Source organism: Dendrobates tinctorius, unplaced genomic scaffold (assembly GCF_039654945.1).
Source record: "Dendrobates tinctorius isolate UK_male_01 unplaced genomic scaffold, ASM3965494v1 ptg000125l, whole genome shotgun sequence".
Taxonomy (NCBI): domain Eukaryota; kingdom Metazoa; phylum Chordata; class Amphibia; order Anura; family Dendrobatidae; genus Dendrobates; species Dendrobates tinctorius.
In genome coordinates, this window is record NW_027361793.1 from 10,098,656 (window position 1) to 10,113,728 (window position 15,073).

The 15,073-nt window shown below is 43.2% G+C and overlaps 1 protein-coding gene across 2 annotated transcripts in view; it reads left to right on the plus strand.

The window, feature by feature from the left end:
- The window catches only part of NRP2 (neuropilin 2), a 192,326-nt gene that overhangs the window by 161,624 nt on the left and 15,629 nt on the right, over window positions 1–15,073 (plus strand). For both annotated transcript variants that reach the window (XM_073541876.1, XM_073541877.1), the window contains exon 15: window positions 4,086–4,124. In XM_073541876.1, coding sequence (XP_073397977.1) covers window positions 4,086–4,124 — 39 coding nt within the window. The remainder of the gene's footprint in view (window positions 1–4,085; window positions 4,125–15,073) is intronic.

Genomic DNA, 15,073 nt, shown 5'->3' on the forward strand with positions numbered 1-15,073 from the left:
CTCTGGGTTCCCCACGGACACTCCCCTCAAGGTATCTGCCAAGACCGGGTGACTGTCTTGTGCAGCTCTTGGCTCACCATCTTCCTGAGATTTACAGTCTTCAGGACCCTTTCCCGTTCGACATGTTCTGTTACAGTCTCCTTTGTCAGCTGTATCTCACGATCTTGTTCTCTTTTGGCCAGCACGTGTCTCACCACTACCTCTTTAATTATATCAAAGGGTACCACTGGGTCAGTCACACCAGTTGAGTGAACCCTCCAGTTACCGTCCAGCACCAATGTGTCTAGTCCAGTCGTCTCATCTCCCAGCCCACCATCTGTCTTATCACGAGACGTCAGGTCCGTAAGTTTGGCAGATGTCCTTCTTCCGGTCAGTTCTACCTCTGACCTGTCCACGTCAGGAGCCATCACTGTCTCAGTATCCGCTGGCCCCACAGTCGAAGCATCTCCATCGTCATCAAACAAAAGAAAGTCCCGGCCCCTCTCCCAGGCATAGACTAAGTCCTGTGGTATTCCTCCGCCTTGGCAGTCACCACCTTTGGTCCCCTCAAACACTACTCTGTCTACTGGGTAGTTCACCGTGACCCCGTGTTTACAGCGAACCCTGACGTTTTTCTCGGACAGAGAGAAAACGAGAAGAGTTCCTGTCAGAGTCACCTGACTCTCTGAGTCCAGCCGACCAAAGGCTCCTTCCTGGTGCAGCATCACTGTACACATCTGTGGCCCGTCATTACTCCCCGGAAAGGATATTCCACATTCTGAAAAAGACCTGCACATACACTGCGGTACTCCAGACATACCTACCGAGTCACCCAGTGCTGTCACTTCTTCACACTTGGCCCCTTTCTGGACCACCACCCCACTTTGGGTTGCCACTCCAATTTGGGTCACCGCCCCCTTTTGGGACTCCACCCCTTTTTGGGTTACCACTCCAATTTGGGTCACCGCCCCCTTTTGTGACTCCACCCCTTTTTGTATTACCACTCCGATTTGTGTTACTGCCCCCTTTTGGGACTCCATCCCTTTTTTGGTTACCACTCCCTTTTGGGTCACCGCCCCTTTTTGGGTCTCCACCCCATTTTGGGTTACCACTCCCTTTTGGGTCACCGCCCACTTTTGGGACTCCACCCCTTTTTGGGTTACCACTCCAGTTTGGGTCACCGCCCCCTTTTGGGACTCTACCCCTTTTTGGGTTACCACTCCCTTTTGGGATTTCCCCATGTCCGTTCTGCAGAACTTCTTATGCCACAGTTCACACAGTACAGTTTGTCTTTTAACGATACCACACAAGTCTTTGTTGGCACCACCACAGCTCCTGCTGTCACCGATCATCGGCACCTCCGGCTGCTGTTCACACACACAGCGGCTGGTGTCACTGCAGCTCCTGCTGCACCATCTTCGTGGACCCGCCAATCCACCGGAAGCCGCTTGTCACCTTCGTAACCCCGCCAGGTTACAGGAAGCCGCTTGTCACCCCTCAATAGTTGTGTAAAGCCACAACTACTGTATCCGCTTAGTCACATGCCATAAAGCTGCAGCAGGATGGCGTAGACAGACAGCGTTTGCTACCAATGCTCCCAGGGCAGATCCCAAAAAGAAAACACCAGGTCCCTGTGCTGCGAGACCTTCGTGACCCCACTGAGCCACAGCAAGCACCTTCAGGTTTTGTACAGGAAAAGAAAAAAAATAAAACACATGCACAGACTCTCACATGTCCTGTCCGTGTGCTGTTCAGGACGTACCGTTTCCGCCTGAGACCGTTCAACACACAGGCGCACACCAGGTGCTATTCAGGGAGCAGCCCTCCTCCCAGGGTTTCCCAACACACCGGTCTCACCAGGTCCAGGGGCTCAGCGGGTGCTCTTCAGGACATCCGTCTCCGCCTGAGACTGCCCAACACTCACGCCTCACCAGGTCCAAGGTCATACCACGTGTTCCAGGGATCCGATTCCTCTCGCAGAATCTCCCAACACTGACCCTCCAGGACCTTGCTCACTGACCCCTCCAGGAACACAGTCTCTCACTGACCCTGGTCAGCGCAACACAGACTCCTGTCTGTTACCTGTGTCGGCCACACAGGTTCCTGGACGCCTCTTCTCCTCAGAGGTATCCCACAAATATTAATAGTCACTTTCTCTGACCTCGGTCAGTATTACTCACGGTTGTCAGACCGTCTGCTCTCGTGGCTCAGAATCGCCAGCACTGCCACACGTGCTTCTGGGAATCACTGCCCGCGTTCTCCGCCAATTGTAGGGATTCGACTCGCTTAGGTGCAGCGGGAGACAATTATGAGGCAGGTTTTCCCAAAGTCCATGAGGTTTATTTGCTTCATAAACCATAACTCAGCACATCACCAAAAAGATCATAAACGTCCGTGGCTTCAGACTCGGACTGAGAGTCTCAGCTCATGCTGGGAGGTGTAGTCCTCCCCATATACAACTAATACACCGGCCAGGGCAATGTCCCGAGCAGCGCTCTCTCTGCAGCCGCTGACACAGAAAAGGTTTCTCCTTCCTTAGCACACAGGCCACTCTCTGTAGTGTCCCACCTGGACACAGGGAAGTCTGTCCACCCTCTGACAGACTCTCTCACACACACTCACATGTGCCAAACACCTCAATTACATAGCCCTGTAACCACACCCACAGGTGATCACATGGCCATGATATCACTAAAGGCTGTATTGCACATAGACACACACAGGCTTCCCTGACACAGTGTAACAGAAAGATCAGCAGTACCTCTGCTGATCAATACACCCTGGAGCCTGCATCCCAAGGCCACCCACCTTGAGACCCATAATGGTCATTTAGGACCCTGCTCCTGTTACCACACTGAATGTGGCTGTACACCCGTCCTGGGACACCCACACAGCGCCCCCTAGCTGACATAGTGGTCACTACACCACAAACTCTACTGTACTGTGTTAGTTATACTCCAAGACTGGTCTGCAGCAGAGCTTCCAGCACTATGAGAGGACAAGTGGTGCTGAAAATGGTTGTAAGGAGACAAAGTTCGCTCCCGCTCTACTGTGTTAGTTCTTATCTCAGTGCAGAGCTGTGTGACATTAGCAAAGTGTCAGTCATTACTTGGTCCACACTGTAATGCCCTCTTTTATTTACAATAACCTCTGGAGGCAGATTGACAGGCAGATCAGTGTCCGGCCCATAGTCCTGAACAGATGATTTACATCTAACAAAAACGTGGATTTCTCTGGAATAAGACATTGGATCACAGATATCAAGGTATCATTTTATTCAGCATCCTGAAAACATACATACCCATAAAGTTGGCTTAAGAGGGACGATCCTACTGACAGATTCAATTTAAGGACAAAGAGTAATAACCAGGACAACGTTAAAGTCCCTTAAAAAACAGGATTGTATCATTTCCCGAAACGTACAATACAGATTAAAAATATTAACTTCGTATTGGAAATTATCTCTCCACCTTAGTCCCTCTTTTATTTTACTGTGAAAATTGAGATTCAGGGAAATAATTGTCTATTCAGTTAAGAATGCTTTATTGATCATAGATTTTTACCCTCAGTAGTGCAGAAGTTTATATGTTCTATGTCACAATCCTTTGATGGCATCGATTGAGCATGGTCTTTTTATCGTAGGCAAATATTTATACAACACTGATGTATAACCCATGGAGCACGCTTAGAATCACAGGAATTGTAGTTCTGTAATAACAATAGATATGGTACTGTGTATTATTATTGGTAGCCATGAGAGCATCATTGTCTTATCCCATTTAAAGATGACACAGCAGTGAGTGTTTGCTGCGTTTCATGGACTGAACGTCTAATCAATACGCATCTCTTGCACACATGCTTTGCATCGGCATTGCATATTAAATGAAATGTAATGAATCCGGAGGGAGGATTGTGCTTGTATCTGAAATTAACTCACTAATGTGGTTTACGGCAAGATATCTATGATGGCCGTGTACCAACATGAGCATAAATGCTTGGAATATAGCAGTGTAAAATGAAATAATACATATATAATGTTAACAAACATAACTGTTCAGATGATTGAACTGCAACTAAAAGAAAACATTTTTTGTTCTCCATTCTAGAACCGATCTCTGCTTTTCCCAAACCAACAGTGTATCCAGGTAAGCATGGCATCATGTATAACTTGCATTTACAATTAATTAATTTAGAAACAGGTCAGGTGCATAAACTATAAGACCCCCATGCACAGAGAAAAGTCAGCGAAACCTGCCAATTTTCACAGAATCACTCAGTCATCTAATGTTTGTGAGGCTCTCCTGATTTTACATTGACAGATGATTTCGGGAGAGAGAAATTGAGGAATTTTGCAGCTAAAGGCAACCTGTGACTAGATGCATGCAGTATTATTCATGGCTTGGCTGCACAATTGCATCAAGTTTCAGAAAACGCAAAGTTTAAAAAGCCGCCTGGGGGCTATGGAGAGAGACCTCACTAGTCTGGTGTTGCTCCTGCCAGATTTGTCCCTGCCTCTCTCCATTGATTGACAGGTCTCTCCCTCCTTACACATATGGGAAAAGCCTGTCAATTAACTGGTGCCGGGCAGAGCGAAGGCAGGAGGAATTACAGGGAGAGACCTTACATTTCCAGCGTGGCCCCCAGCCGGCTTCCCGCCTTCCTGCTCCAGTTGATTGGCTTTTCCAACTATGTTTTCTCTAAAATGCTTCAGCTTTTTAGAGTAAGACATGAAAAACTGATCTTTTGATCAATGGGTTTTTTGTTCTTATACCTCCACCAATCATTGTAGCAAAGGGGCAGTAGCATCCTGCTCAGCACTGTTCCTCTGAAGCTCTTTTGAGCAATATACTGCAGAGGCTCTGAGAAAGAATATGGTCCATACCTTATAAAGACCACTTCTCCCAGAAGAGACAGAGAGTAGAATCATAGATGAAGGACCACAGCACTCGGTGCTTTGTGTTCCACCTTTGGGGTCTCCACACCTGGATATCCTTTAATCACTGACATGTCAGACATTTTTGGACACGATTTCTACCTTTTCAGGATTTTTGCTAACCATGAAGAAGGGTTTTAGATCGTCAGCTGCCTGCCTATAAACTCAGTCATTTCACAGATCCATGTTTCTCAGTCCCCACACATGGATTGCGTTGTACAGACTAGTCGCAGATCTTCTGATCTGGATTCAACAGTTTTATAGTCATATATGAGGCTGATGAGTTCGGGTCAGGACACCTGCAGTTGGTCTGTACATCGCATTGTGTAATTGGATCGTGAAACACGGATGTATGAAATGGCTTACCTTAACTTCCTGGATCCGAGTGAGAATGGGAAGATGGATTTTAGATGAAATTGTTAAATAGTAGCCATTGTTTCCATTTTTCTTTCATAAATCAATAGTACATGTAAATATAAGAAACTTGGTAATATGTCTTAGTATAGAAATTTGCAGCTTTCTCCTGAAATAATTATTCATTCTCAATAATTATAGGTTGTAACCAGGAATTGAGAGTGAAAGACCAATCCTTGAGGAGACAGAAGCAAATTTATCTGATAAGATATATTACAAACCTGCTTGTTTCCATGTGTACTATTAATTTATGAAATACAAATTAAAACAACAGTTACTCTTTAAAAATTGAGTTAAATACCTTGTAAAAAATATCTGAGCTCACCTGATTTTGAGTATATTTTCTGCTTTGTACTGCATCAATCTATTGCAGAGATATTCACATTTGTTGCTTTCGAAGCGCAATATGTGAAACCTCTACTTGTAGTGCAACTGGGAATTTCTTCACAATTTACTTTGGAGACGTACTTTCACCCCTTCCTCCCAGATGCTGTCAATCATAGCTCAGCAGCTGGTTTAGCAGTCTAGCAATCTGATCTGCTGCCGAGCTAAGATCGTAAGCATCTCAGAGGGCAAAGTGAAAGTGGCCACCTCCAGAGAAGACTGTGAAGAACTCACAGTTGCACTACAAGCAGAAATTTCACATGCTGTGCGTCAAAAGTAACAAATGTGAATATCTCTGCAATGGAGCGACGCAGCTCAAAACAGAAAAAAACTGCAGATTCAGGGGGCACAGGGATTTTTACAATGTATTTAAAGCAATTGTTTTGAACAGGTGACAGGTCTTCTTTAAGTTAGGCTTTAATATTAAATCGGTTGATCTCTGTTGCAGGTAAGTGATTAAACATTGATTTAGCTTACCTTTTATAAATAAAAAAATAACACTTAGGAATTATTTTGATTGAGAATTTACATTTAGCCTATATGATAGAGTTATAGATCTTGAGTGGGTGGGTTATGTTCTGGAGGTAGGCAGATATCATCACCAGTCTTATGTGTGTCTGGTGAGTCAGATATGTCTAAGTTTCTTGTGGCAAGTGTTACTTGTTGTGCGTCATTAACCCTTGACACATCATAAATATTAAGTAATTGAAAATACTTTTGCATTACATTTGCATAGAGAGCTTTATTGATTTTCAGGTTGTTGGATATTGGCTTGGATAATTCATAGACATTTTACTAACATATAAGAAACACGTAGCCAATAAGTTAAAGAGTCCTATCTTACTAATGGGCAACATGCCTGCCTTTTGTTTTCTGTGAAATATTAGTAGCTATATACAGACACAGGGGATTTTTTGACCTCTGCTGACCTTAAAATTGTGTGTCAGTAAAAATGAATTTATCAATATGCAGTACAGTAATGTACGACGTCTCCTTATCTCAGCACTAATAGGAAAGCAATAGATGACTTCATTGTAAATCTCACATTAAAGGTAGTAATAATATGAAATTGCTATTGTCGTCTACAGCATCAGATGGTGCCACGCTTCAGACCAATGGTTTTGATGGCGGCTGTGTCTGGGAAACAGGTCTTTGTTTAAGGACTTTAACCATTGTGTAGTTTTTCGTCTCAGTCTCTTAATAACATTTCACTCTGATTAGCTTTAATAGTTGTATCTTGAAAGTACAGGTTCTCCAGTAATGTTACAAGTGAAGGATTTTGTTTCTTTTATTAGAATATGCAATTGCATCTTAATAAAAAATAAATAAAACAATTTTAATAATTTGTATTTATAGAGTGCCAACATATTCCACAGCACTTTACACTTCAGAGAGTCCATGTACAAACGATAACCTAGTGTCTGTGCTACCCTGTACTCTGCACTGGGTTGTAGCTGACTCTATATGCCATCTTCTTTCAGTTTGTTCTGAAAATTGTATCAGACATGTGCAACTACACCAATGACTTGGTAAGAGTTCTGTCTGTAGACTATCCATGTTGCATACGGACAGGACGCAGGTGTCATTCGTTTACCATACTATATACTTCTTCTTTGCTTCTTTTCTGAAAAAAAAACAAATGTATAATTATATCTGCAGTCCAGGTAGTGTACATACTATCCCATCCCCTTTAATATTTCTGTGCTATGTAAAACCATATATTTTGGGGAAAAGAGAGCCGATCTTACCCATAATATTGCTCTCAGCTGGAAGATTATTCAGCAAACCGCCATTTTCAGTGACCTAGATGTTGTTCAGGATAAGGAGCTGAAAGTGACACCACTTACCTATGTGAGCGGAGGGATTGTGCGGAGTATCATGCCTGCATGGTGCAGCACAGGAGTAGCTGGAGGAAGCAATGCTCATTGTAGAGATTTTCACATACTAAAATGTGGATGTATTCTCTGTATGTGTTGGTGCTATATATGGCCAGTTTCACACGTCAGTGGCTCCGGTACGTGTAGTGACAGTTTTCTCACGTACCGGAGACACTGACACACGTAGACCCATTCTAATGAATGTGTCTATGCAGATGTCAGCGTGTTTTCACGGACCGTGCGTCTGTGTGCAAAATACGCTGACATGTCCGTTTTTGTGCAGCAGCACGGATCACACGGACCCATACAAGTCAATGGGTCCGTGTAAACACGTACCGCACACGGATGGCGTCCATGTGCCATCCGTGTGCATTTTTAGAAGTCATAGGGTTAACATTGAAACCAATTTTTTCAATACACAGACACACGGACAGGACACAGATGGTACACACAGACATACGGATAGCACACGGATCACACTCGGATGGCCTATGTATCCACACGGACACGGATAGCTCCAGTACCAGTTTTTCCGGTACCGGAATTATCTGGACGTGTGAAACTGCCCTATATAATGGAAACCGGAATGGCATATAAAGACTGGCACATGTATTCTGTGCCCAAATCAGTTACAGATTTACGAGCTTTTAAACCTAGAAAATAAATAAAATAAAAATGCACACTTCTGAAGAAGTTCTATCGCTCTCATGTCAAAGCCTCAGCGTGAATTAGGCAGCAGCTACTCCTCTGCAGACTTCCGTAACTCTGCAGCCCTACAAATATGCAAAGTTCGCCCCCAACTCACCCCCGCCCTCCTCTCCACTTGCTTGTTGTTTTTCTTCTTTAGATGCTTTTATAACCAAACCAGAAAAAAAATGCGATGTCTTGCCAAGACCGTTGTTGAATATTTACTCGTGCTCCAGGACTGGAATAATGAGGAGTTTTGCAACAGCAGCCTCTCTCCCTTTGTATTCAGTTGTCCGGTCTTTCCACTGGTCATTGTGTTTGTCAGCAATATTTGATTTGTCTTCAGGGCTGCCGAGGGTCCTCTAGTGTAAAAGCTCAATCATGCTGCTTAGGATTTTTTTTTTTGCTTTGCTGTCTGGCACCTTATTTAGCTATTTTAACTCTGCCTTTTCCCTGATACGTTCCACTTAGACATGTCTGAAATATCTTTTTTTGTTTTTCCATATTCATCAGTATAATGCTAAAGTCTAAAGCAGAGCCAGCAAAAACATAGCAACAGTTTGGCTGGATGCTAGAGAATAGCTTGTTCTCCCACAGTTATTCTCCCAAATCATGCATTATTCATTATAACCTGTCCTGTTTAATCTCACATTCACACTAAACTGGAAATTATCTATTTATTGAGTAATGGATAATTGTCATATTTACAATATTAATAACTATTAAGTGCTATATCCATCTTATTAAAATACCCATTATCCTACAGACCTCATTCACAAGTTACCTCCCAGGAGGCTGGAAGGAGGTACAGCAGTTATTTAACAATCACATTTCCTTTTTTTCCCCACTTATGGTAATTCATTATCTGTTTTGCCCACATTTCTAACACATTTTTAAAGCTGTTTGCCATTTTTATATTTTTGTTCATCATTGTGTTTGTTGTTAGACAACAATTCAATTTTTGGGCCTAATTGATCACTTGTCACTTTTTAAAAGTGGCACACCTTTTGCGCAAATGTGCTTCACTACATCCTTGGCACATTTTTTTGTGCTTATGTCTTTTTCACAGTCTATTCTACACTAACGTGTGACATTTTGTGCAACTTTTAACTAAAAAAGGCACAAAACAAGCAAAAGAGCAAAAATTATGAATTTGGCACAAAAGTCACCTGCGCAAAAACGAAAGACATGGTACCAAAATATTCTCCCCAGAATACAGAATCCAGCAAGATAGTTTGGGATGAAACTCTCGCTATTTGATACAATGGTACAAGATCCAATAGGTGCGTTCACACTTTGCGTTTTTTGCATCTTTTTTTAATGAGTTCTTTTGTGCAAATTATCAGCTGTGTTTTACAGTACCAGCAAAGTCTATGAGATTTCAGATATCTCATGCACACGACTTGGCTTTTTGGTCCTTAGTATTTTGTGCCGTACATTGGTCTTTGCCAAATGCACATGTCACTTCTTTCAGCTTTTTTACGTATTGAAAGTAATGGGTGGTGCAAATAAAAAAAAACACTGAAAAAAAGCAAGTATCAGTCTTTGCTGTGTTTTTGGTGCCAAAACCTGATGAAGTTGAATCAGATATTATTTTTGCACTAAACTTTATCAGCATACACAAAAGACAAATGTACCATGGCAAAAACGCAGTAAAAAAAACGCACCAAAAAATGCAACCAAAACTAAACAAAACTTGCTTTTTTTGAAGCAAGTTTCTTACTGCCAAGAGGGCAGGTTTGGCTTGCAGAAAAAAATTAATAAAAAACTCAACTTGTGAACATAACCTTACTTCTCCACACAACCTGGTGTTTCTGTAGACCCGTCATATGCTCAAGTACAAGAGGCGTAATCCTTTGTCTTTTTTTTTCCTGAACTAGTAATGGCACATTTATTGTAGAACTGATGGATACGACTGAGAACAATGGCTTCAGTCATGATTACTCACACATACATTTTATCTTGTTCCCTAAAGTTAGCACTTTAGTTAGGAAAGTCTTGGATTCAGGCAATCTTAAACCGTATGAGTTGAAAATCCTCTATTATTAGATTTATTAGATTAGAGTTGAAAAGCTTCATAGAGCAGATGGATTTGTGTAAAAAATGGTGTCCTGTCCTCTGTTTTGTTTCTTGTCACACAAAATGAAATGTGAAGCTTCTCCGTGAAAGTCCTTGGATCTGTGTTATTCACATTGCCTGTGATTGTGCCTCGTTATCCGACTCATTATCTGTACCTAGTACACCCCCTTTCAATAGCAGCTGATGTGCAATAGTTTCAGGACAAGAGGTGACCAGGGGAACAGGGTGCTGTTTGTTCCCAGATTTTGATTTTACATTTGGGGACGTTCACAGAGAAAGTTTTACTGTGACACATTCATTGCGGCAAATAATGAACAATGGAGTGCGAGGCCAGGAAATTGTCATAGCCATGAATCTGCTGCAGGAATGTTCGCGCACACATCCTCGGCACTTCACTATACCTAGATTCCTTCCTATAAGAGTAAAGTTTTGAAAATAAGCAAGCAACGCTGTTATACTGCAGAGCGGCATCTCCCGGAATAAAGATACTTCAGCATAAAATCACATTAAAATCAGTTCAAATCCAGTGCTGTGGCTCAGGTTCTAAAGCCATGAAAATGCACTGTGTCTGATATGTGGTACGTGCTGCCCAATCCGTGCACTGTGTATCAGGCTCTGGCTGTGCATTCCCAGCCAGGTAAGTTTTACTCTGAAACGCTGTGGTATTTCTGAGATTGACATACGATTAGTAGCTGCCGGGGACCGAGCCGTGCAGCAGACTGATCAGACCGGTGAGTCCCTGGCAGCTTCTCCCCGCCTGTTGACAGTCACTGACAGGTCTCTGCTTATACATGCACATAGGCCGAAACCTAGGGTAGCGGGCGGGGAGAAACTGCCGGTTTTCGCCTCTGACTAGTCTGCCGCCCGGCCCAGTCACCTGCAGCTACTAAAAGTATATTTTTCTCTGAAACACCGCAGCATTTAAGAGTAAGGGTATGTGCACACGCTGCGGATTTTGCTGCAGATCTGCAGCGGATTTGGCCCTTCGGATCCGCAGCAGTTCTGCAGACAGTGTGCAGTACCATGTAACTCTATGGGATTTACAATCCGCAGTGCACATGCTGCGTTTTTTTCACTGCAGAAAAGCTGCGGTTTTAAAATCCGCATAAAGAATTGACATGTCAATTCTTTCTGCGGATCCCGCTGTGGTTTGACATCTATTCAATTGTCCAGGTGTCAAACCGCAGGGGAAAACCGCTGGCCAATCCACAGGAAAACCGCAGGTCACTTTACCTGCGGTTTTACCTGCGGATCCGCACGGAAAAAATCCGCTGGTGAATCCTCAGCGTGTGCACATAGCCTGAAACATACCTGAAATCGTATAACCAAAGCCTTGTACATATTGCCCACAAATTGGGCAGCATGCGTCAGATGTCAGATTCTCTTTAAGGCTGAAATCATACATACAGTATTTGTTGCGGTTTTTTATGCCGTTTATTTAGCCAAAGTGGAATGGGAAATATAAAAGAGAACCTGTCACTAAATTAATTTTATATGATCCACAGACAGCATTAATTAGAGCCTGGCTGTACAATTGCAGCCAATGATATCTGTCTCTGAAACACTGCCGCATTTCAGAAAAAACAGTTTGAAAAGCGCCGGCCAGGAATCATAGGGAGATATCTGACAAGACTGGTGCTGCCCCAGCCAACTTCTTTCCACCCTGCTCTACTTGATTGACAGATCTGGGGGCCGCACTGGAGCAGACTTTCCCTATGACTCCTGGCTGACTTTTTTTGTATTCTCGGAAACACCGTAGCGTTACAAAGATAGACATACCTGATTGCATTTGTTTGATTTGGGAAGCATGAATTTAGTGACAGGAACCCTATAAAAGGAATCTGTCACCGGGTTTTTGTGACTTAATCTGAGAGCAGTATAATGTAGAGACAGATACCCCGATACCAGCAGTGTGTCACTTACTGGGCTGCTGAGAGAAGAAAAAGAACCACTGCAAATAGCGCACACTGAACCAGTACAAAAACAATGTTTTATTGATGCAGCAATACAATTAAAAACATAATAAAAACATATGAAGCATCCCACAATATATAACAGTGAAGTATGGCATATCACAATTATAGATTATGCTGTAATAACCTGTATATCAACCATGTGGTCCAACCTCACTGCAATAAATCACAACAACCACCCCATAAACCTGCTCATGGAGACCAAGGGCCCTAATATTGCACAATCACTGCATGAAATAATTCCATGCATGTGTCCCTAAATATTCACTGGTTAGGGCACACAGGCCATAATAAGCCAACAGCAATATGGCCAATGCCCACAATCCAATATTCAATTGTACCACACAAAAATTACTCCAGAGCAACCAATAATAAGGTCGCAGTGAAAATACAGCTATAACCAAGTGGGTGCTACACCCAGGATCATACCCCACGCGTATCGCCTCAACCCATGCGGCTTCATCAGGGGAGGTACACTGATCATGATCCAACAGCCTTATATACCTTACTAAGACTCAAATGACTCGCACATGCACCACAGGTGAACTGCCCCCATCCAAAAGTTCCAATCACTACAAAAAGACCGGCGTCCCGGTCAATGAAGGAACATGGCTGCCGCGCATGCGCAATGAGCTGTGTGAGGAGTGTTGATAAAACAGGGGAGGGAAAAAAAAAAAAAAAAATCCCCCCAAAAATTTTTTCTTGAAAAAAATTCTTTTCCCCTTTTTCCTTTTTTTTTTTTCTCTCCCCGGCGGCCATGTTCCTTCATTGACCGGGACGCCGGTCTTTTTGTAGTGATTGGAACTTTTGGATGGGGGCAGTTCACCTGTGGTGCATGTGCGAGTCATTTGAGTCTTAGTAAGGTACATAAGGCTGTTGGATCATGATCAGTGTACCTCCCCTGATGAAGCCGCATGGGTTGAGGCGATACGCGTGGGGTATGATCCTGGGTGTAGCACCCACTTGGTTATAGCTGTATTTTCACTGCGACCTTATTATTGGTTGCTCTGGAGTAATTTTTGTGTGGTACAATTGAATATTGGATTGTGGGCATTGGCAATATTGCTGTTGGCTTATTATGGCCTGTGTGCCCTAACCAGTGAATATTTAGGGACACATGCATGGAATTATTTCATGCAGTGATTGTGCAATATTAGGGCCCTTGGTCTCCATGAGCAGGTTTATGGGGTGGTTGTTGTGATTTATTGCAGTGAGGTTGGACCACATGGTTGATATACAGGTTATTACAGCATAATCTATAATTGTGATATGCCATACTTCACTGTTATATATTGTGGGATGCTTCATATGTTTTTATTATGTTTTTAATTGTATTGCTGCATCAATAAAACATTGTTTTTGTACTGGTTCAGTGTGCGCTGTTTGCAGTGGTTCTTTTTCTTCTCTTCTCATGTTTATTATTCCACTGTTGCTGCACCTAAACCTTCATTTATATATTTGTGATTGGTACAGTTGGTGCGCCCCATTTTTGTTATATATAACTTACTGGGCTGCTAGCTGTATATTTGATATAAAACAAGCACAGTTTTATCATCAGGAGATAACCACTAGTGGACTAGTAAACCTGCTGCCAGGTAGTCCTCCTTATTCAGGAGCTCTGTATAACCCTGTCTGCACCACTGATTGGCAGCTTTCTGTCTATGCACAGTGTACACAGAAAGGTGCCAATCATTGGTGTGGGTGGGGTTATACAGAGCTAACATTCAGAGCACTGCTAAATCTGCAGTAGGAAAAACCATGAAGGTATCAAAACTGCAGCAAGCAGCCAAGTAAGTCTACTTTCACACTAGCGTTGTGTGACGTACGTCGCAATGCGCCGTTTTGGAGAAAAAACGCATCCTGCAAAGTTGCCCGCAGGATGCGTTTTTTCTCCATAGACTTGCATTGGCGACGCATTGCGACGTATGGCCACACGTCGCATCCATCGTGCGATGGATGCGTCGTGTTTTGGCGGCCGCGGCGCACACAAAAACGTTGCATGTAGCGTTTTAGTGCGTCGTGTCCGCCATTTTCGACCGCGCATGTGCGGCCGAAACTCCGCCCCCGCCTTCTTGGACATTACAATGGGGCAGCGGATGCGTTGAAAAACTGCATCCGCTGCCCCCGTTGTGCAAATCTTTCACAACGTGCGTCGGTACGTCGGCCCGACGCATTGCGACGGGCCCGTACCGACGCAAATGTGAAAGTAGCCTTAGTGACACATCTCTGGAATTGGGTTCACTGTCCCTACACTGTGCTGCTCTCAGATTACATAGCAAAAGCCTGCTGACAGAACGTCTTATATTCCTGTTTTTTTAAAGTTTTCACTTCTGTCTCAAAAAAACTGCAGTGGCCTTTTTTCATAATGCTGTGTGGGAAACCACTACCAAATTAATAAGTTTTCACTGAATATTAATGTGTTAAGGAACAGACGTGCAAGAGCTAATTAGGCATTTATGATTCAATGAGAAGCCACAATCAAGTCCTAGCGGCATGTTGCCTGGACACTACACAGATTTAGTCGAATTTTCTTAGATTTCTTAGACTAACCAATCGATTCACATATGTGGAAACGATTTTCAGTGTAGGAAAAAAAATTCTGCGGTATAGGAGCACACCCCTATGTACAAAAAGTGCTGAACAGAGAAACCCGTCAGCAGCAAATTGTTGACAACTCCCTTTTAGCAGTGTTGTATTTTTCTAACCTGGACTGAGTACAAATGATTAAGAAATATATGACATAAAGT